General features: G+C 51.5%; 1 protein-coding gene across 1 annotated transcript in view; it reads left to right on the top strand.

Moving 5' to 3' along the window:
- The window catches only part of LOC102417894 (histone-lysine N-methyltransferase SMYD3-like), a 39,102-nt gene that overhangs the window by 15,945 nt on the left and 2,644 nt on the right, over positions 1-20,513 (top strand). Inside the window, exon 5 of the mRNA XM_014448526.2 lies at positions 17,908-18,009. Coding sequence (XP_014304012.2) covers positions 17,908-18,009 — 102 coding nt within the window. The remainder of the gene's footprint in view (positions 1-17,907; positions 18,010-20,513) is intronic.

Here is a 20,513-nt window from a genome sequence, read left to right as displayed (position 1 = left end):
TGAAGGGCGGCTGATGGAGGTGACCTTCCTCGGGGAATGGAAGTTACAGCACCTGCTAATGCTTGGGGCCCTTGTGTGATCTCTGCTGGTTCACACGCCTCCTCCGGTTTCATCTCTACGGCCTTCTGAGGGTGTGGAATAAGTTAACGGGGCCTTTAGCTTCATATCTATGTTCTTAACTCCTCCATTACGCTGTCTCTAACCTATATAATAAAAGGCTAATATGCAAATCGACTGAACAGTGGAACACCCGGTTGCTATGGCATGCACTGACGACCAGGGGCAGACACTCAATGCAGGAGCTGCCCCCTGGTGGTCAGTGCACTCCCACAGGGGGAGTGCCGCTCAGCCAGAAGCTGGTCTCAAGGCTGGCGAGCGCAGTGGCGGTGGCAGGAGCCTCTCCTGCCTCCTCAGCAGTGCTAATGTGGTGAGCGAGCCTAAGGCGGCAGTCGAGCATTCCCTGAGGACTCCCCGAGTTCGAGAAGGCGCAGGCCAGGCTGAGGGACCCCAGTGCAATTTCATGCACTGGGCCTCTAGTAATTTTATAAATAACAGATACACTTTCCCCATCTTACTATTTAAATGTTGACATATAATTGGCATTTGGTAAAATTTACTCTCCTGAGTGTACAGTTCTGTGAGCTTTGACAAATCCATGCCATCGGCAACCACCACCCCAAGACACAGAACAGCCTGTCACCCCCAAGTTCCCTCCCACCGCTGTGTAGTCAAGCCCTACCCCCTCTTCCAGCCCCGCTAACCCTGATCTGCTTTCTGTCCCTATAGCTTTACCTTTTCCAGAATGCCATGGAAATTGCTCCAAACTCACTTGACTCTGTCTTCCTTCACTTGGCGTGATGCATTTGGTATTCAGCCATGCTCTCTTTTCCACGGTTTTATGAATATGTAATCTCGGTGTTTGGTTCCTTTTGTTGCCAGGCAGTATTCTGTATCCCCAGTTTGTTTATCCATTCACCAATTAAGGACATTTGGTTCCTTTCCAGTTTTTGGTGGTTATCAATATTCATTTACATACAGGTTTTTGTGTGAAGATAAATTTTCATTTCACCTAAGAGTCGGAGAATTGCTGGGTTGTGTGGCGAATCTGTGTTTGACTTTATGAAAAATTAGCAGTGTTTTTCAAAGTGACTGTACCATTTTGAATTCCTAACAACAATGAACGAGCGTTCCAATTACTCCATGTCCTTGATTTTGTCAGTTTTGCTTTTGTTTTGTTTGTTTTTTATCATTCCAATAGATGTGTGATGATATCACATTGTGGTTTTAATTTGCATTTCCTAATGAATATTGATGTATTTTTTTCATGGGCTTAATGTACCATCTGTATATCCTATTTGATGATACAGTTCAAATCGTTTGCCTATTTTAAAAATTCGGTATTTTCTTCATTTTGAGGGTTCTTTATTCTTATGTGTACAAGTCTTTCATCAGATATGTGCCTATATTTTTTTTCTCTATCTGTGGCTTGTCTTTATTCTCTTGACAGAGCCTTTTAAGAGCAGAAGTTTTAACGTTTGATGTAATAGTTTTTAATATTTATTTCTTATGGATCAGTCTTTTGATGCCACGTGTAAGAAATCTTTGCCAAATCCAAGAGAATAAAGGTTTTCTTCCATGTTTTCTGTTAGTTGTTTTATAGTTTTAGGCTTTGCATTTAGATCTTTGATCCGCTTTGAGCTTCTTGTATTTGGTGCAGGTTAGTTTTTTGCAGGTGACTGCCCGTGGAGCGCCATTTGTGGAATCGGTGTCTTCTCTACGGCAGGACAGGATAGAAAGTGCAGAATTGGACATGGAGGTCCTGGTTCTGACCACCTGCTGTCACAGGGGGGGTCTAGCAGAGACCAGGGCTGAGGGACAGCAGGGCCGCTGGTACCGTGGGAGAGCGCACGTGAGGGTCAGACAGTCTGGCTCTGCTGCTCACTAACCCGCCCACACTGGCAGCGCCCCCTCTGTGGGGCGTTCTCCTGTGAAATGAGAGTACAGTGGGGCCTTGACTTACGAATTTAATTCGTTCCGTGACGGAGCTCGTAACTCAAATTACTCGTATGTCAAATCAATTTTCACCATTACAATGAATTGAAATTCTGAGCTGATGTTGTGGCGTTCACTGTGATGTTCGCTGCGCCAACTAGCGGTGGGGTATCCGAAGCTGGCTCGTAACTCGAATTTTAGCTCGCAACCTAAAGCAAAAAATCGGCCGAGAGACTGCTCGTATCTCGAAAAACTCGTTAGTCGGGACACTCGTAAGTCAAGGCCCCACTGTATTCTATACCTGGCAAGGCTGCTCTGAGGGCAGTTAGCTACGTGCGTGTAGGTTGGGAGGTGGCAGACACTCAGGAACGCAGCCGTTACTGCTAGTGAACGACGTGAGCACAGGGTCTACAGGAAAGTCCCAGGAGTCCCAGCGTCCTCTGTCCTGGCACGTGCTGACCAGGCCCCTGGAATGCTCACCTCACCTTCCTGCTCCAGCGTTCAGTAACCTCTGCCTCCTCCCCTCTCTGGTTCTCGGGCCTTCTGTGGGCTCCAGCGGGCACTGTGTGGGGTGGTGGTGCTCTTCGCCCCTGTTTTCTCCAGGGCGTACCCCTCTCTCAGCCTGGCTCCTCCTCCCGAGAAGTGAACTGACCGTGGTCCAGACTTTGGGGTGCATGACTGCCCGTTGTCACTACTCACACTGCTGTTCGCTCCTGCAGGTCCTGCCCTTGCTGTACTGAGGGGTGTTGGGGGGCACTCTCTATAGGGGTGTGGGGTGGGGGCTGTGCTAGGGCGGGGGCTTCAGGCTGAGGAGACAGCACAGGCAGCGTGCCTGGCACTGCCCAGCGTGGCATGCAGGTGTCTCTCCCGCCCCCGACCCGGGCAGAGTGGAGGTCGTCCCGCACTCCCTCTCTCCTCACGCTCTCTCCCTGAGATGCTGCCTCCTGTAGGGCTGGCCACGTAGGATTGTTCAGCTCTGCCAGCAAGACCACGCTCGGACTCTTGCTCGCAGTGAAGCAGAAACAGTGAGATGCGTGGGGCCACACCAGGCGAGTTCCCTCACCATTGCTCTTCATTCATGACATGCAGGGAGGGCCGCCCGCACCCCTCAGCCCTAAGCCTGAACACGGGCCTCTGGGAGGCCACAGCAGCTTCAGGGCTCCCGGCGGGGTGGGCCCGCTCCGTGGGAGTGGGGGTGGGGGTGGGAGTGGGAGTGGGAGTGGGGGTTGGAGTGGGAGTGGGAGTGGCAGCAGAGGCGGAGGCGGCGGAGGGCTCTGCCTCACCTGTAGCTGGCCCTGCAGTGGCAACAGGAAGGATATTCCCGAAGTGAGGGGGGGGGAGCGGGGGGGTGGGGATGGACAGCAGGTACACAGTTCAGTGTGACAGTTACCTCATGGACGCCTGCTTGCAGGGCAGTGGGAGCAGAGGCAGGAAAATATCTGCCTAGTCCAGGGGTGGGCAAACTTTTTGACTCGAGGGCCACAATGGGTTCTTAAACTGGACCGGAGGGCCGGAACAAAGCATGGATGGAGTGTTTGTGTGAACTAATATAAATTCAAAGTAAACATCATTGCATAAAAGGGTATGGTCTTTTTTTTTTTGGTTTTATTCATTTCAAACGGGCCGGATCCGGCCCGCGGGCCGTAGTTTGCCCACGGCTGGCCTCGTCAGTCAGGGAAGACTTCACGGCGGAGGAGGCACTGGGCCTGAGATGTAGAGGCTGCGTGTGCAGGAGTCAGTGAGCTGGCTTCAGAGGGAGCGCTGTCGACTGGGCCCCTGTGCAGTATGGGCTGTGGAGCGTGTAGTGCTGAGGGCACTGTATGTGGTTCCGTGTTCCTGGGGGACACAGGCGGTGGGGCTTGTGATGGGGAGAGGGGTTGGTCTGCTGGCAGAGTCTGGATTTCCACCAGGGAGGGAAGGGAAGCTGCCGAAGAACGTGAAGGTGGGCTTTTGACCAGCAACGGCCGGAAAAATAAAATGGCAAGTGCAGAACCCAGTCAGAAACTGTTACTCCACAAGGAAGGAGAACACAAAATCCCAAAACAGCCGGCCTGTGGGCTCAGTGGCTGAGTGTCGGCCTATGAACCAGGAGGTCCCTGTTCTGTCCTGGGCTGCAGGCTGGAACCCCAGTAGGGGGTGTGCAGGAGGCGGCTGGCCAATGATTCTCTCATCAGTGATGTTTCTATCTCTCTCTCTTCCTCTCCCTCCTCTCTGAAATCAATTTTTAAACAATTCTGAAATAAGCCGTGAAACCAGCGTGGTTCTCACAGGGTCGCCTCTGAAGAGCTTGGTGAGAGCTGCTTCTGGGTGTCCCTGGGGCCTCTCTCCCGCCCCCACTTAGAATGGATGCAATTTGGTCCCGTTAATACCTGGGGATGTGGCAAGTGGTTTGCTTCAGACACTCATCTGCTGGCAGCTGGCTTCTGGGTGCGCCAGTGAAAGGTGAGGCTGCTGGCCATTCGTGCTGACAGTCATGGTGCGGAGCGCGGGGGATTCTCTGAATCACTTCCTCCGGGACTCGGACCAGCAGTTAGGACGGGTGTTGCTTCATTTGCAGACTCAGCAACTCTTCTCTTTCTCCCCTGCCCCCCGTTATTGCCAAATCATTTCAGACCCCGAGAACCTTACAAAGAAAGGGCCGATGGGGGCTTTCTCTTTGCTTGTTGAGATATGTACATTGAATCCTGGAATTATTAAAGCATTGATAATGCTGTCCTGTCAAAATTCAAATTCAAAAGCTGCAGCTTAAGGCCCATAAAAACAGTTGTCTGTGCCTTTGTCATTAAACCCCTCTAAGCAATAAATTTACTTATTCTTAACGTAGAATCATCTTGCTAGTTTCAGAATTTAGTCAATTTTGGCATTTTTCAATGCCTTCTTATGCTAATTTCCTTATTTATTGTATATCTTAAAATTCAACACATAAAGTAGCAGCCAATTAATAAATTAAGTTTTCTACAGCTTAAGTGAAAACATGATAATTATTTCTGAACAACTAGGCGGCATTCAGCACGGGGGAGCTCCTCGGTGGGGATAACAGAACAGCCTCCTTTGACATCATATCAATGCACATCTACTTCTTACAACTGCTTCCTGATACGAATGCGGTCAATGAAAATAATTGTAAAAGTCATGAGTACGAACCTCCCCAATTTCAACAGAGACCCAGAGCACCGCTCTCCTGGGCCTTTTAAAAAATTATTGACTTGAGAAAGAGAGAGAGAGAGACATGGATTTGTTGTCCCACTTCCGCCTTCATTGGTTGATTCTTGTACGCGCCCTGATGATGGAGCTGCATCCTTGGCGTATCGGGTGATCGATCCTCTAACCAACGGAGCTCCACTGAGCCCCGGCCAGGGCCACGCCTGAGCTCTATTTCTGAAGCTGTAGTTCACGCTGCCCAGCAGGCCTGAGGCTTCAGAAGGCCAAGGAGAACCTCTGAGTGCAGGAGAGGCACCATAGGAAATAAGGCTCATGAGTCAGAGAGGCTCGGAGGCACGGGCCTCAGCCCAGAAGCGCACCCAGGCCGGGCATGCGCTTCTGAGTCTCCACTCAGCTCGGGAGTCCACCGCAGGCTGTGGGGTGGGTGTCTTGGCCTCTGAACTCCTTCTGTGAGAGGCTTGGTGGCCTTTCCTCTGGGGCGTCGGCTAAGAACGGGGTCGTTCCCCTGCCTGATCCCCGCCTTCCCAGGAGCCTCCTTGTCCTCGGGCCTCAAGTTCTGGAACCCTTGGACTTGGATAAATCCCTGGACTCAGTTCCATACTTTGGGGTTAAAGAAATTCACACGTTTTACCACTGAAAAATGCTTTTACCTGTAAAAACAGATTTTTTGAAAAATCACCCACTCTGGGTTTGGGCCAATTTTATCTTTTTCTCTTGGTTTCTGTGGCAGAACCAACAGAAATGACAAATGTCATGTGGCAGACATTCGCTGAGTACCTGCTGTGTATGCAAAGGCCTAGGCCAGTAGTCGGCAAACCGCGGCTCGCGAGCCACATGCGGCTCTTTGGCCCCTTGAGTGTGGCTCTTCCTAAGCCTTAGGAGAACTCTAATTAAGTTAATAACAATGCACCTACCTATATAGTTTAAGTTTAAAAAATTTGGCTCTCAAAAGAAATTTCAATCGTTTTACTGTTGATATTTGGCTCTGTTGACTAATGAGTTTGCCGACCACGGGCCTAGGCGAAGACCTGCTAACTAAAGTCCCTGAAAAGCAAGCAAAACAGGCAAAAATGAGAACAGGCTAAGCTAGTAGGTTTGTGCTTAAATCCTTACAGCATTGGCCCATCTACATGTGGGATTCTTCTGTGTCCATGGATAAAGGCTGCTCTGGGGCAGCGAGGCACAGGGTGTGGAGTGGTCAGAAAGAAGTAATACTCCCCAGGCCCTCTAGCGTGAGCACCCCAAGAAGAAACACATTATTGCACAGGAAATAAAGTTTACTGCTTGACTTCAGTCCCAATATTTTTTGTTTTCATTTTTTATTATTTTTTTAAGCAGCACAGTGGAAGTCAGAAGAGAGAGTTTAAAAATGAAAGAAAGCTGGTAGACCTGTTCTTCACCCCCAAATACGTGGAGAATAGCCGCGATTACGGGGTGGCCTGGGCTTCAGGTTTTCCTGTGGGTGGTTTCAGGGCTTGAACAAGACACTCCTGTCAAGTGTTCAGTGTGCCCTCCATCGTGGTGCTGGGAGCCTGCTGAGATGCTATCTGGCCTTTGCCGAGGTAACCGAATACCACTGTAGAGTTTGGAAAAAATAAACTTTCTGTAATGCTCTCGGTTTGTATCTAGTTACCAAATGAAGAGCAGAAGGGTTTTTGACATTAACAGCAGAACTTCAAGGGCTTGTTTATACCCTCTTTGCATTTGTCATTTCAGACCGTAAAGATTGGACAGACAGGTTTAAAATGTAAAATTACTAATATTAACAATCACAGGCAATTACTGGGGATAAGCCTCTCTCCCTAGCAATAACAGTGTTGCTATGTGGGCAATTAGAGAAGCGCACCCACCTTTTCCATGAAGTTTGTGCTCTGGAAAACAGTTTGTCCCTGCATTGATGGAGCTCCTCGTGCTACCATAAGCTCATCTCAGTCGTTTCACCCAGGAACACTACTGCTGCTGCCGTCTAGCCTTTCCATTAAGTATGCTTTGCTATGTTACCAGCGATGAGGGCTCCCGGTTCTTGAGTTCAGCGGAGAAAGAATTCAGAGCCAAGAACTCTAGCACGAGAGGAAGTGCATTGAGCATGCAAAGCGAAAGGACACTCGAAGAGAGGATTCCAGGGGGCTGTTCAGAGAGCTGCCATAGCCTCTTACGAGGAGAGTCTCAGAGGCAGGAAAAGCAAGCCAGTTGGACCGTGTGGACTCAGGAAACAAGTTCCAGAGGCAAAAGAAGGGCCCTTGGAGGCAGGTTCGGGTATTGGCCCAGGACACACTGCCACTGCCGCTGCTGCCCTGGTTGCAAGTCTTGTGGGGACCCTTTGACTTGGGAGAAGGAAAGTTAAGGTGCATCCCTGAAGAGAGAAGGTGCAGGCGTGCTCTAGAGAGAGGGAGAGAGAGAGCGAGAGAGAGAGAGAACACTGAGTTTTTTGCCGTAAGAGTTTTTCTCTGTTTTCTAAAGGCAGGGATTTTAGGGGTGTTCTCAGGGGAGGCTGTCAATAGCACATTCATCAGCTTTCCGGGTGTTTGCTTTAATATGCTGATTCATCAAATGAGCAGAGAGGGTCAGGGTCATGGTCTACTGATTGGTCAGTGCCAGGAGAAAGGGTCATTGGTCATTGCATCTGGTCTCCATGCCAGCCATTGTGTCGATTGGTCTGGTTTTGCTGCTTTCCTGGGCCTACAACTGAGGCCTAGATGTTATCTCTAAATTCTGTCTCTGGTCATTAGATCCCAGGCTTTGTTCCTAAGATTATTTGATGCTGATCAGAACCTCATTGTCCAGAGGGCTTGATGCTTAAGGGAGTGGGCATGCATGGGACCAAATCCACCTTCTCATCCAGGCTGCTCTCCATCGCATCTCTAACCCTTTTCCTGCTCCCCTTTCCCTCCATTAACTGTGCAGTCCAGCCTCGAGTTTTCAGGTCTGTGGACGTATTCGGAAAGAGGTCCCTAAGTGAGACACCCCACACCTGGAACAAATAGCCTCCACACAGACACAGGAGCCAATAGCGGACCGGGGTGCCACCACCCTCCCGCCACCTCCTGAACTTGGAATAGGACCACGTGGCTCCGTCTCCTCCCAGGCCCTGTGCACGTTTCCAGTTCTCCCCGTGGCTTCCGTGAGCTCGCCCCCCCCCCTCCCCGTGCGCCCTTCTCCTCCTGCGCGGTGGGGACACCTCGGACCATCATCTGGAAATGTTTATGCGGCTCCACCAGACCTCTGTCTGGAAGGCTCTGTACGAGCGATGCATACTTGGTTTATGAGATGGTTACAAGAGAATGGAGGGGGCAGCGTGCCAGACATGGCCAGGCCTTTTATCTCTGACGTTAGAAAGAGGTCCCCTGGCTGCGGGCCAGACCGAGTGCACTGGAATATGAAGTGCAGGCGTGGGCTTGCTGGCGGGGGGCGCGGGGGGCTCACCCTGCATTCAGCCCGCACTCGCTGCCATGGGCAGAGTCGCCAGGCAGAGTATCTGAGTTCTGAGCTTTTGGGATGGGGAATAGTGGGGGCTCAGGAGTGTGAAGTGGGGCAAAAAGAGCTGAACTATGGAATCCAGTCCCCTCCCCTCCAGCCCCTCCCAGCCCTTAGGAGCGGCCTCCAGCCAGGCCCTCAGCCCCCCAGCGATCGCCCTCTGGGGTGACCCAGCCCCCAGCTTCCAGGAATGGAGCTCGGCCTGGATTGATTCACCGCAGGATGTTTTTCGAATAGTTGGAGGAACGCTGGCTTTTCTCCACTGGGAGACAAATGCAATTCCGGGCTCTTTCTTTTTGAAAATATGACTGAGCTGTTAAAAATCCTCCTCCTCCTCAACCCGGGACGTGCGCCTTTGAACTTCCTGCTTGTTTGGCCAGTGGTGGGAGCATCTCGGAGCCTCTTGGCCAGGAGGCAGTGGGGACCCGTGAGCTGGAGCCGGCCAGCCCCACAAGGTGGGGGAGCTCGGGGAAGGCACCCACTAGGCGCAGGGACAGGTCCTGACGTCGCGGTAAATAGCTTCCTTATTGATCGCCCTGTGAAAGCACGTCTAGACTCCTGTCCAGGACTCATTACCTAAAGCGAGTGTGGACCCCACCCCCACCATCCCCCGCTTGGGGGCCGCAGATGAGAGAACCTGATGTGCTTGCTGTGGCCGATAAGCAGACCCCACGCTCACTGAGTTTGGAGCGCTGCCCACTACAGTCACTGTATGTACACATGGGGGCGGGAGCGGGTGAATTAAATAATCGTCGTCCGCTTCCGGGTTGGCCGAGAGCAGCGCTGGCTGGGTAGTCTGCACACTCGCGGCTCTGACGGGGTGGGGAGGGGAGGGGGGGCATTTTGGACGCGAGGAAACTCGGCCTCAGGCAGAGCGAAGGTGGTTGCAGTCAGTTGCACACCCACACACTCCAGAGTCTCCTTCCAGAAGCTCAGGTCCCTCATGCGCACAGACACCATATACACAGGTGACTGGTGGTGTGGAATGCTGAGCTTCCGTCTCCATGGCAACCTTCCTCAAGTTCTCACCTGGGGAAGCTGAGCCAGGAGGCGGTTAGCACCCAGGAGTCCCAGCTGGCCAGTGGCAGAGCTGGGGGGGGGGTGCAGCCCCCTCTTCCACACACTCCCCCACGCCAGGAGCACGGGGCCCCGCTCGTGCTGGGTTCATCCTGTTTTTAAATGTCTCTGCCGAAACCACGTCTAGATTTGCTGACCTTCGCTATTGCTCCTTAGACCGACTTCATCGTTCCGCTGCGGTTACAGCCTCTTCCCTGTGCTCGGAGAGTGGGAGCTGCTCTTCCTGGGAAGGAGCGGGAGGTACGGAGGTGTGGGAGGTGTGGCGGTCAGAGGCCAGGCGAGGGCTGTGGCTCAGGGCTCTGTGAAAACAAAACCTGCCCTGACACTTGGGGGTGCTTCCTCCTAACGCCTGTTGCCACGAGGACCGTTTTTCCTGTGAAGTCTTCGCATCTTCCCCGTCTCAAACCTCCCACCTTGTGGTGTTTACACAGCGAGCTGGGCGGGCCTCTGCTGGGAGCTGGGAACACAGGGTCAGAGCCACGCTGGCGGCCATGCGATTGTCCGTGGACAGTGCGAGAAGAATGTGCAGGCCGAGCCAGCAGCCTTCTGCTCTGTAACCCCGTCAGGATTCCGGGAACTTATCTCCAGTGGGGAGGACGGCAGGGGAGTGTCTCGTCCCTAAACACCCCGTCACGGGAGCTGCCTTGTCTACCAGCCGGTCCTGCTGGCCCCCCCACATGTGGCAGGAGAGACAGAGTGTCTGCGTGCACCTCTGACGCGGCAGGCTCTCCACGACCCCGTGTGTGGATGCCGGTTTGAAAATGTCCTTGAGATGTACTTGGCTTGATCTAAGCCAGTGGTTCTCAACCTTCTGGCCCTTTAAATACAGTTCCTCATGTTGTGACCCAACCATAAAATTATTTTCGTTGCTACTTCATAACTGTAATGTTGCTACTGTTATGAATTGTAATGTAAATATCTGATATGCAGGATGGTCTTAGGCGACCCCTGTGAAAGGGTAGTTTGACCCCAAAGGGGTCGCGACCCACAGGTTGAGAACCGCTGATCTAAGCAAATGCGCTTCTCTCTCTGAGGAGTGAGCCACTGGGCTGGGAGTGCCCGGCTCGGGGAGGGAGGAGTGAGGTTGCAGCTGGAAGCGGCCTTGGTGGTTCTAGATGCCCCAGCTGCCCTCACCGAGGCCGTGGTCACTTTCCGCGCAGCCTGAAGAGCACGTTCCCGCGCCTTCCGCGTCCCATGGACCTGAGAGCCCACCTGAACCTGCAGTTGGTCCCGTGATGGCCTGGTGCAAATTGGTAGTTGCCATAGAGTCCTGCTTTTGCCTACAAAGCAAAGCTCATGGGCATTGGCAAATGCTGGCAGCGACCGTGGAAACAGCAAGTTCAATGGCAATTAAACGGAACAGCGCTGCCGGAGGCTCCGCGGGGCGTCCTCGAGCAGCACTTGCTTGGACTGGACTTGGTGCTCCTCGTTGCCCAGATGCTCCTCAGTTGCATCGGCGTGACTGGCTGGCTGAGAGGGCTTGCCGCCTGAGAAGGGGTCCTCTCTCCTGGGGTCAGCCAGCTCAGGGGCCAGGCAGGGGGGAGGCGGGAGCTCCGAGCTCCTGAGAGGACAGAGTTGAGACCCTGGCCGCACCCTCCTGTGCAGGGCACCTGTGGCTCTGAGGCCATACCGCTCTCTGAAGCGGGTGAGTGACATCAGGCTGCAGCGGTGAGCCGTGCACTGGTAACCGCACTGCGTGGCCCTTTCCGTCCTCATCACAGTCTGCTCCTTGCTGCAGTCATCATGGACCCACTGGGAAGTGCACGGACGACTGTGCCTGCGGAGGTTGGCGGCCATTAGGTCTGGTTCTTCGTGGATGGAGATTCGTCCTCTGGAGGACTAAGTGGAGGGCGGCCTTCCAGGCAGAGGGAGGGGGATGCAGAGATGGGGCGTGGCGCCGCTGGTCCCCGTTACACGGTCACCTGTGCTCTCCTCCGTTAGGGTTAGACTAGTCAGGCCCCTGGTGGCCCTGGTCTCTAGGGGGGATGGAACACTCAGGCTGCTGGGCCATGTACAGTAGAGCTTCTAGAAGGTGGCAGGAAAGGCTAGAAGGTGTGTCTCTGCAGAGAATTATCATCCCTGAGGGGACTGAGCCTCAGGAGGGGCCATCCCCTGCCAGGGTCACGCAGCGATGGAGCAGGAACTCACACCCACACGGTGTGACCCTCACTCTGGTGTCCTTGTCCTGAGTCCCGAGGACTGTGTTCAGTAGCTTGTTAATTTCTCATTAGATCGTTCACGCCGAGCTGCTTGGAGTCGAGAACATTCCTTCTTTTCCCGTCTTCAGCGTCCGTCAGCTCCTGCACTGCCTCGCGCTTGATAGGATGATAGCGAATGCTCTATTTTTAATCGCTCTTTTTCCACTTCATGGATGAGCCTCTTTCTCCTCAAGTTCCATCTGAGCGGCTTTCTGTTGTTTGTGCCAGAGGAGGTGGAAATTGGTTCCAGCGGAGGTGTTTCCTGTGAATCTGAAGATTTCAGATGCTGTTGTGTGTCATCTATTAGTCCCAGAACATTCTCCACGAACCAGAGACCCTCCGTCAAGGCGCTGCACGTAAACTCCGTTTCCCTGGGGATTCTGATTTCAGAGATTCTTCATCTCTCTCCTAAGTGCACACACTGTACTTGAACCTCATTCTGCTTTAAAAACAAAACAAGAAAAAAAAACTCTTCTTTTAAAGCATGAGGATTATTGAATTACTGGAAAAGTTTTAAGTATTTCATAATTTTATTTCCCGTCCTCTGCTCCCCTCTCTCTCCAGTCCAATCTAATTAGAGTTTGCGTGAAGCCTGGATAACAGGAAGCTGCAAAGCACATTGCATCCCCTTTTCCTAATGTGAACCATCTGAAGCCAGCCCGGCGCGGGAGTTTCAACATCAAACGCTTGCGAGCCAAGAGCACACATCTGTCTGAGCGTTCCAGATGCAGCGTGACGGCTGCGTCTCCTGTTTGACCCGCTGGAGCCAGTGGTCACTCCCCCAGACAGGCTCAGCCAGTCTTGCCAGACTCCAACCTTGTTCTATTGAAGCAACACAGGTTTCCCATGCGCTGCAGCCACTGGCACCTGAAACCCAAGGAAGCGCTTCTGCCCAATTGGATGTAATTGTGCTGAGCGGCACCCTTTCATGTAGTGGGGAGATGATCTCATATCATCTGGTACCTATTTCTCACAGTTAAGGGGGTGATGCTAGAGAACTGATTTATCAGCTGTGTCTACGGGAACATAGATGGCCTCACTGACCTGTCCCGGGAGAGACAGGGCCGGGATGTGCGGGGCAGGGATGTGCGGGCCAGGTGAGCAGCGGGAGGCTCAGGGTGATGCTGGAGGTAGGAGCCAGGAGAGTCAGCAGAACCTGCTCTCTAATAGCGTCGATGCTGCTCTCAGAGACTGAGCTGAAGTGGGATTTCTCGTGCTGGGGAGAGTCCCAGTTGGGTCCCACACCAGTGTCCGGGCCTTGGGCATGCTGACAGCGACCGCAGGGACTCACCCTTTTCTCACGTAATCACGATGTCGAAGTCAGTAGTAGAAACAAGGCGAGATGGGAGTGTGGTGTGAAAAGAACCACCTTCTGTTTCCTTAGTTGGAATTCTCCTCCTGTTGTGGAATTAAGGTATCTTATTCTTAGAATACTGCTCCCCGGGATTGTAGACGATCGCTGCCCTCTCTCCATTCATTCACTCTGTCACCAGCATTTACCGAATAGGCACTGGGAATGCAGAGACGATGAGGTCATGGTCCCTCCAGGAGCTCTGCGGTGAGCTGGGGAGATGGTAAAGTCGATCATTAATGGCACTTGATGTAGGAGACAGGTGGCAGATGGCTGTGGAGGCCCAGAGGGCAGAGAGAGGGCGGGTTTCCTGATAGGGTACATTTGAGGCTGCGTCCTAAAGGGATTCATGGGAAGGAAGCCAAAGAAGTGAATGGAAGTGGGAACCCAGTGGAGCAGAGCGGGCCAGGAGAGGGGGGAGTGTGTGAGTGAACTGGGAACGTGAGAGTAGACTTTCCCCACCGGGGAACCCTCCGGGGAGTCGGTAGCCAGCTCTCAGAGAATCGGGCTTTGTCCAGCTCCGAGATGAAGTGCTCTCGAGAGCTCTTGTTCCTGGATGTCGGGAAGCACTGTCAAAGCTTGCCTGCTCTTCTGATAAGTAAATAAAGTCTTTGGCGCAACCCGAAGGACAGCTGATCCGATTATGTGGGGATTGTTGTGGAGATGATGGTAGTTTAGCTGCTCTGCCTGGACCGGTAGTCTCACCCTGCTTGGTGGGAGAATACAAGAGCCCCATATCGAAGTCAGTAGTAGAAACAAGGCGAGATGGAAGTGTGGTGTGAAAAGAACCACCTTCTGCACAAGAGCCAAGAGCACACATCTGTCTGAGCATTCCAGACACGAGGCTGGAGCATTTGCCCTTTTCCAAATGCGAGTGTGAAGAATATGGTAGGACCCACGGCTTGAAGATATTTTGAATTTACTGCCTCCCACACATGAGTTTCACCTTTAAGCAGCCCAGGAGAAAAACAGATTCAGATCAAACATGAAGACACGGGGAAGAGCAGAGGCCCTGGAGTCAGACGTGGATTTGAGTCTTACGCATGGCAATTAGGGACAGAAGGCTGTTCCCCGCAGTTACTATGGCTTAGGGCTGTCGGTGCCACATTTGTAGAGTGTAGGTATTGATTACCAGGAGGCTGTGAGGAATCATTGACAGACAGACAGGAGACATCCAGATCATTACCTAATAAACATCAGTTTCCCTCTTCAGGTCCATCCTACAGGCCGTTATCTGAGCATTTGCGACATAAAAGATTCTGTGCGAGGTATTTGGGAGAGGTGGGATCAAAGAAGAATAATAAGACCTTCGTTTAGCTCTGAAATAGGGAAGATGTGCCCTGGCCGGGGTGGCTCAGTGGCCCGGTGTCTCCCTGCACCAGGAGGTTGCTGTTCAATTCCCAGTCCAGGGCACATGCCCCAGTTGCAGGCTCCATCCAGTGGGACAGGGGGGAGTGCAGGAGGCAACTGATCGATATTGCCCTCTCACCTTGATGTTTCCCTCTCCCTTGCCCTTTTTCTCTCTGTAAAAGTCAATCAACAAACTATTAAAAATATAAAATAAATAATAAAATCGGGGAGATGGGATAGGCACAGCCCGGGAACTCGGTTGCGCCGGCCTCCTTGTATTCCGGGAGCAGCTGGGCATCTCCTGCCTCCGCACGGTGGCACCTGCTGTCCCCTCCCCCTGGACTCGTTTCTCCTCCTCCTCCACCCCCTTCAGGTCTCTCCTCATCCGTCACCTTCTCAGTGGGGCCTTCCCTGGCTGCTGGCTCAAAACGGACCTCCCTGAGACCAGGACTCCCACCCAGGGGGTCCTCTCTGCCTGTTCATTTGTTTTGCCCGTGACAAGTACATATTTTCCGTGTGTGTGTTCCCTGCCATTCCATACCTCTCCTACCTCTTCGGTGTGAACACCGCTTGTCTGATCGCTTTACTGCTCTATGCTCAGTGCCTAGAGCGGTGCCTGCAGGGCACTCATAAGTGTTCACTGAAAAGATGAGTGGTCAGATGGATTAATTTTAGAGAAAGGGAGGGGCATGTGCCAGGTTCCAGTGGCCAGAAGCACTGACGGGACGGTAGGGTCTGTATTAGCTCCCTCTGGCTGTGGTAGCACATCATCACAAACAGTGGCTTAAAAGAGCACAAGTTCATTCTCGTCCAGTTCTGCAGGCCGGGAGCCTGAGGGGGTCTCCCTGGGCTGAATGAAGGTCCTGGAGGAATCGTTTCCTCGCCTTCTCCAGCCTCTGGAGGCGGCCAGTCCTCCTCTGTCCATGGGTCCCTTCCTCCCTCTTCAAAGCCAACGATGCAGGTTAGGCCCTTCTCACACCACAGCACCTGGTCCCCTCTCCTCCCCCCCCCCACCCTTAGGGACCCTTGCGATTCCTTTGGGGCCACTGGGTAATCCGGGACCATCTCTTTCTCTTAAGGCCAGTTGACGAGCAGCCTTTACCCACTTGCAACTTGATTTCCTGGCCATGTCACCTGACAGTCAGGTTCTGGGCGTCACAGGAGCAGGACCTGTACATCTTCTGATACTCGGGTGGGGGCGGGGGCATTGTTCTGTTTCACAGAGTCCAACAAGTGAGACGCTTGCCCAGAGACTAAGACTTGAGCTGCCAGTCGTGCCGTATAAAATGGGAAAATGAATCGTGAGCGGCTGTGACTGTCCAGGTGTAAGATGGTGACTTCATCATCTGGGAGGGGCCAGGAGGCTGCTAAGGGCTTTGGAGGGAGGCGATGGAACGGAGGCTTGTGGAGATGAACATGGACTTGGAGCAGGTATTTGAAGGGAGATTGGTATTTAGCTTTTTTAAAAGAACTTATTTTATTTCCCTCATCTATTTACAGAAAGCTAGGTACTTATTTTGAATTTTCTGAAAGATGTAGCGTGCACGTACGGAGCCTTTTAAAAACCACCCTATTGTACCACACGTATGCACAACATATACACATAGAGACCCACACAGCCTGTTACAGAGCACACTCACCAGCACACACTGTTCTCATGTGCACGCCCACTGCTCACCCTGCCTGGGGCCTCTCTTCTGTGCTTCTCTGTGCTCCCCGCATTTTTTCTGCCCTGGCACACCTGAGAGATGCGTTTCTTTCCGCCAGTAACAGAGGCTTGCTCTGACAACGGCTCTCACAGGGGTCATTTTATAACCAACCCTACTGGCATGTGAGAACCTCCAGGGAGAGGTGTACAGTTTGCACATGCTGCCCTCCTCGCCTCACCATCGCCCCCACCTGTTGTGATTTGATATAACTTCCTGGGAAGCTCTTCTCTCTACACCCATTGAGGAGCTCTGGATCTCCAACGCCTGGTTTTCAGTGGGGTCCAAGAGAGCTCCTTACCCTGTGATCAGCTTCTCTATGCATCTGTCTAACAGAACTGGCTGTGACGACAGAATCCGGCATCTACCACTGCTAGCGTGGTTGACTCTGTGTGTGTTCGGGGTGGGGGGGGGGGCGGCTCACAGAGGAAAAATAGGGGCCTGCTTGCTAAACAGGAGGACAGACCTTTAGCAAATGTAACTCATAGTTTTGTCTTGAATTGCTTTGAAAATTTTTTTTTATTGATTGATTTTTAGTTTTCGCAAAAGTCAAAATTGGTTCTCAGGCATGGGTGTGATTGTACTCGTCTTCCTTCCCTAGCCTCATTTTGACTGATAATCCATATTGATTCAAGTGTTCTCTCTAGGTCTCCCAACAAATGGTTCTTTCTCTTCTCTCTCTTCCCCATCCTGTCTTTTAGATATAGAGATAGAGATGTGTTTATATTTATGTATCATACTATACCATTCAAGCATGAAAGTGTACAGTTTAATCGCTTTTAATGCATTCGTTGTGGAACCATTATCACAGTGAATCTTAGGACATTACCTTCACCCCCAAAGTAAACCCCATTCTCATTAGCCGTTACTCCCCAGTTCTCTCCAAGCTCTCCCACCACCTTAGCCCATTACTAACCCACTTTCTGTGTGTGGATTTGCCCACCATGAACATTTTATATGAGCGGAACCATGTAATAGGTAGGCCTTTGTGACTGGCTTCTTTCATGTGGAGGCATGTTTGCAAGGTTCGGCCATGTTTCAGTGTGTGTCAGTACTTTACTTCTTTATTGCCAACTAATATTCCATCGTATGGATGTGCCACATTTTATTCATTCATTAGTTGATGAGCATTTGGCTTGTATCCACTTTTTTGCTCTTATGAGTAATGCTGCTGTGAACACTTACGCACAAGTTTGTGTGTGAACATATATTATCATTTCCCTTGGGTATATGCCTAAGGAGTGGAATTGTTAAATGCTGTGGCAATTCTATGCTTAATCTTTTGAGAAACTGCCCGACTGTTTTTCAAAGTGATTGCCCCATTTTCCATGCCTTTCAGTAGCACATGGGAGTTCCAGTTTTTCCACAGCCTCATCATCACTGGATATTTTCTGTATTTTTCACTCCAGCCATTCTTCAGGGTATAAAGTGACACCTCATTGTGGTTTTCATTTGCATTTCCCTAATGGCTATGCTTTGAGAATTGTTTCATGTGCTCATTGGCCATTTGAGTATCTTCTTTGGAGAAGTGTCTATTTAGATCCTTTGCCCATTTTTCAATTGAGTAATTTGTCTTCTTTTAATTTGGCCTGCGCAGGATGCTGATATGCTGACTGGTGATGAGAAAGTGTGGAAGGAAGTTCAAGAATCCTTGAAAAAAATCGAAGAACTGAAGGCACAGTGGAGTATCCTTTTCGCTGTGGGTTGAGTTGTGCTGTTGGGATTGCTTCCTTACTGGTTGGAGCCTGATGTTGATGAAGCCAAGGCCAGGGTTTGCCTTCTCAGGGGGCTTTATCCTGTTCCATGGTCCAGGAATAGCAGGTCAGTAAGTAGTGGCCTCTTTATATGTAAAAGGTAACAATTCCTGGATTGCCTTCCTATCATAACCTACATCTCCAGGAAAGAGCAGCTTAAAATTCTTCCATTCCAGTGCCCTTGACCCTCAGATCTAGAAGCTTCATGTCAAATCAGCAGGACTACCATGGCGGTGGGAGTTGCTGTGCAGTAAACATCCTTGGCATAAATAGGAAGGACCAGGAGGGAGTGGGCCAAAGTTCAGTGTAAGGACAGACCCCTTTAGGAGGGCACCTGGGCAGGCTCCACTGAGGCCAGACTGCACAGGAGATGTCGCGGGGGGACAGGATTGACAGAGGCAGAGGCCCAGAGGGGTCGCTTCCAGTCGAGGAATTCACTTGAGCAAAAACGTGACAAAGGGAAATCACAGGGTAAGAAGCAAGAGACATGGCTGATGGGAAAGATTCCAGCGGGCGTTCAGATGCTTTGCATAAATGCTTCCCAGGCACCAAGACAACCTGCAACGGACGGTCCTGCTCTACAGACACTGTTCTTTACAGAATTGTCAACGACAGGAGAGGGCGTCACACAAAGGTTCCTGTTTTTCAAATTACTTACTCAGAAATGAGTAATTTCTGAAATCTATAGCCCAGTGAAGCTTTTTTGATGTGTATGCCTGTGTGTGTGTGTGTGTGTGTGTGTGTGTGTGGTTTTGGTAAAGAATCTAGAACTGGTTACTGAAGGATTGGAAAAGGAAGCTGCCATCCCCAGGATGCCGCTTGGTTCATTAAGAGCAAGTGAGTCCATAGAATCATGGTTCACTTTGGTAGAGTTTGTAGATTTCGGAAGGAGTTTAGATTGGAAAAAAAAAAAAAGGCCAAGCAATGTATGCTAGATGCTAGCATGGCCAGACGCCTTACCGAATGGTTAACCAGCTACACTGAACAAACGATGCGAATTAGACCACTGTCACTCGGGTGCCTTGCTCCACCTCAGTCCTCTCCCACCTCTGATTCTGGTCCGTGAATGAAGACACAGAACACAGGCCCCTCACATCCCCACTGGGTGTAGACGGGGAGGCTGGCCGAGGCTGGTGACAGAATCAGGTGTTCAAAGAGGCTGGGAATAGTCCTGAGTCTAAACAGATTAAATCCAACAGGAGTGTATATAAAACCTATTTGGGCAAAAAAAGTTCAGGTGTATAAATATACACAAAGATGAGCAGCAAAACAGAGGGAAGAATTTGAGGGTTTTAGTCAATAACAAATTATAATAAAATGTAAGAGTATAATTTAACTTCCCGAAAGACCACTGTGATCTTGGGCCACATTAGTAGCCATAAAGACTAGAAAATGAGAAAGGTGATCGTGGTAGTCTGATCATACCTGGAATTTTTTATTCGGTTTTGGCGAGGACATATTAAGAGGGATATAGAAAAATTGAAATAAGTTTTGAGGAGTGGAACCAGGATATTGGGAAAATAGGCAGATGTGTGAGCAAGAGAGCCATTCTTGGGCTCAAGGAGCTGTTACTCTGCAGAGGACAGACTTGTTCTGTGGGGCCCAGCAGCAGAATTAGGGCCCATGGATCACCCAGCAACACTCAGTCTGACTGGACGAGGCTTTACTGGACTGTGACTCTGCCGGGGGCCTTGCCAGCTGTCACCCACCTTGCGGTTCAGGCAGGAGGAAGACACAACCCTGGAATCACCACTCGCACACACAGGGGGGTCAGTAAATCCATAAATTAATACGTATTTAGGTGAAATGTAGGTGTCACGCATTTTATTGCACTTTGCTTTATGGGCTTCACAGGTGTTGTATTTTTGTTGTTGTTGTTGTTGTCAACCCTCCCCTGAGGATACGTTTCCATTGGTTTTAGAGAGAGTGGAAGGGAGGGGCCAGACAGAGAGAGACACACATCGATTGGTTGCCTCTTGCACACCCAGATCGAGCCTGCAACCCAGGCACATGCCCTTGTCTGGAATCAAACTCACAACCTTTCAGGCCATGGGTCACGCTCTATCCACTGAGCCAAACCAGCTGGGGCGACAGGTGTTGTATTTGTTACAAACTGAAGGCAGGACCCTCTGCCTGCAAAGGGATTACCTCACCCTATTGCAGTGGTCTGGGCCCAACCCGCAGGCTCCCTGAGGGCTGCCTGCATATGGCTGGGGGCATCCACGGATTAGTCAGTGTGGGAGGTCACAGCAGGGTCACAGAGGAGGCCACACTGAGCTGTGCTGGGGGGTTAGCTTGGAGCCCACAGAGGGAGGGACCTGTGCGGAGGCCGTGGGCGCACTAGCCTGCTGCCTGGAAACAGCCAGCTGTTCAGGATGAGAGGAGGGATGAGGCTTTAAGGGCCACGTGCAGCAGGTGGGCTTTATAGGTGAGGGGACTCGGGGGGGGG

Source organism: Myotis lucifugus, unplaced genomic scaffold (genome assembly GCF_000147115.1).
Source record: "Myotis lucifugus unplaced genomic scaffold, Myoluc2.0 scaffold_848, whole genome shotgun sequence".
NCBI classification, from domain to species: Eukaryota; Metazoa; Chordata; class Mammalia; order Chiroptera; family Vespertilionidae; genus Myotis; species Myotis lucifugus.
Note: the sequence above shows the minus strand (reverse complement) of the source record. Positions and strands in the feature narration are given on the sequence as shown.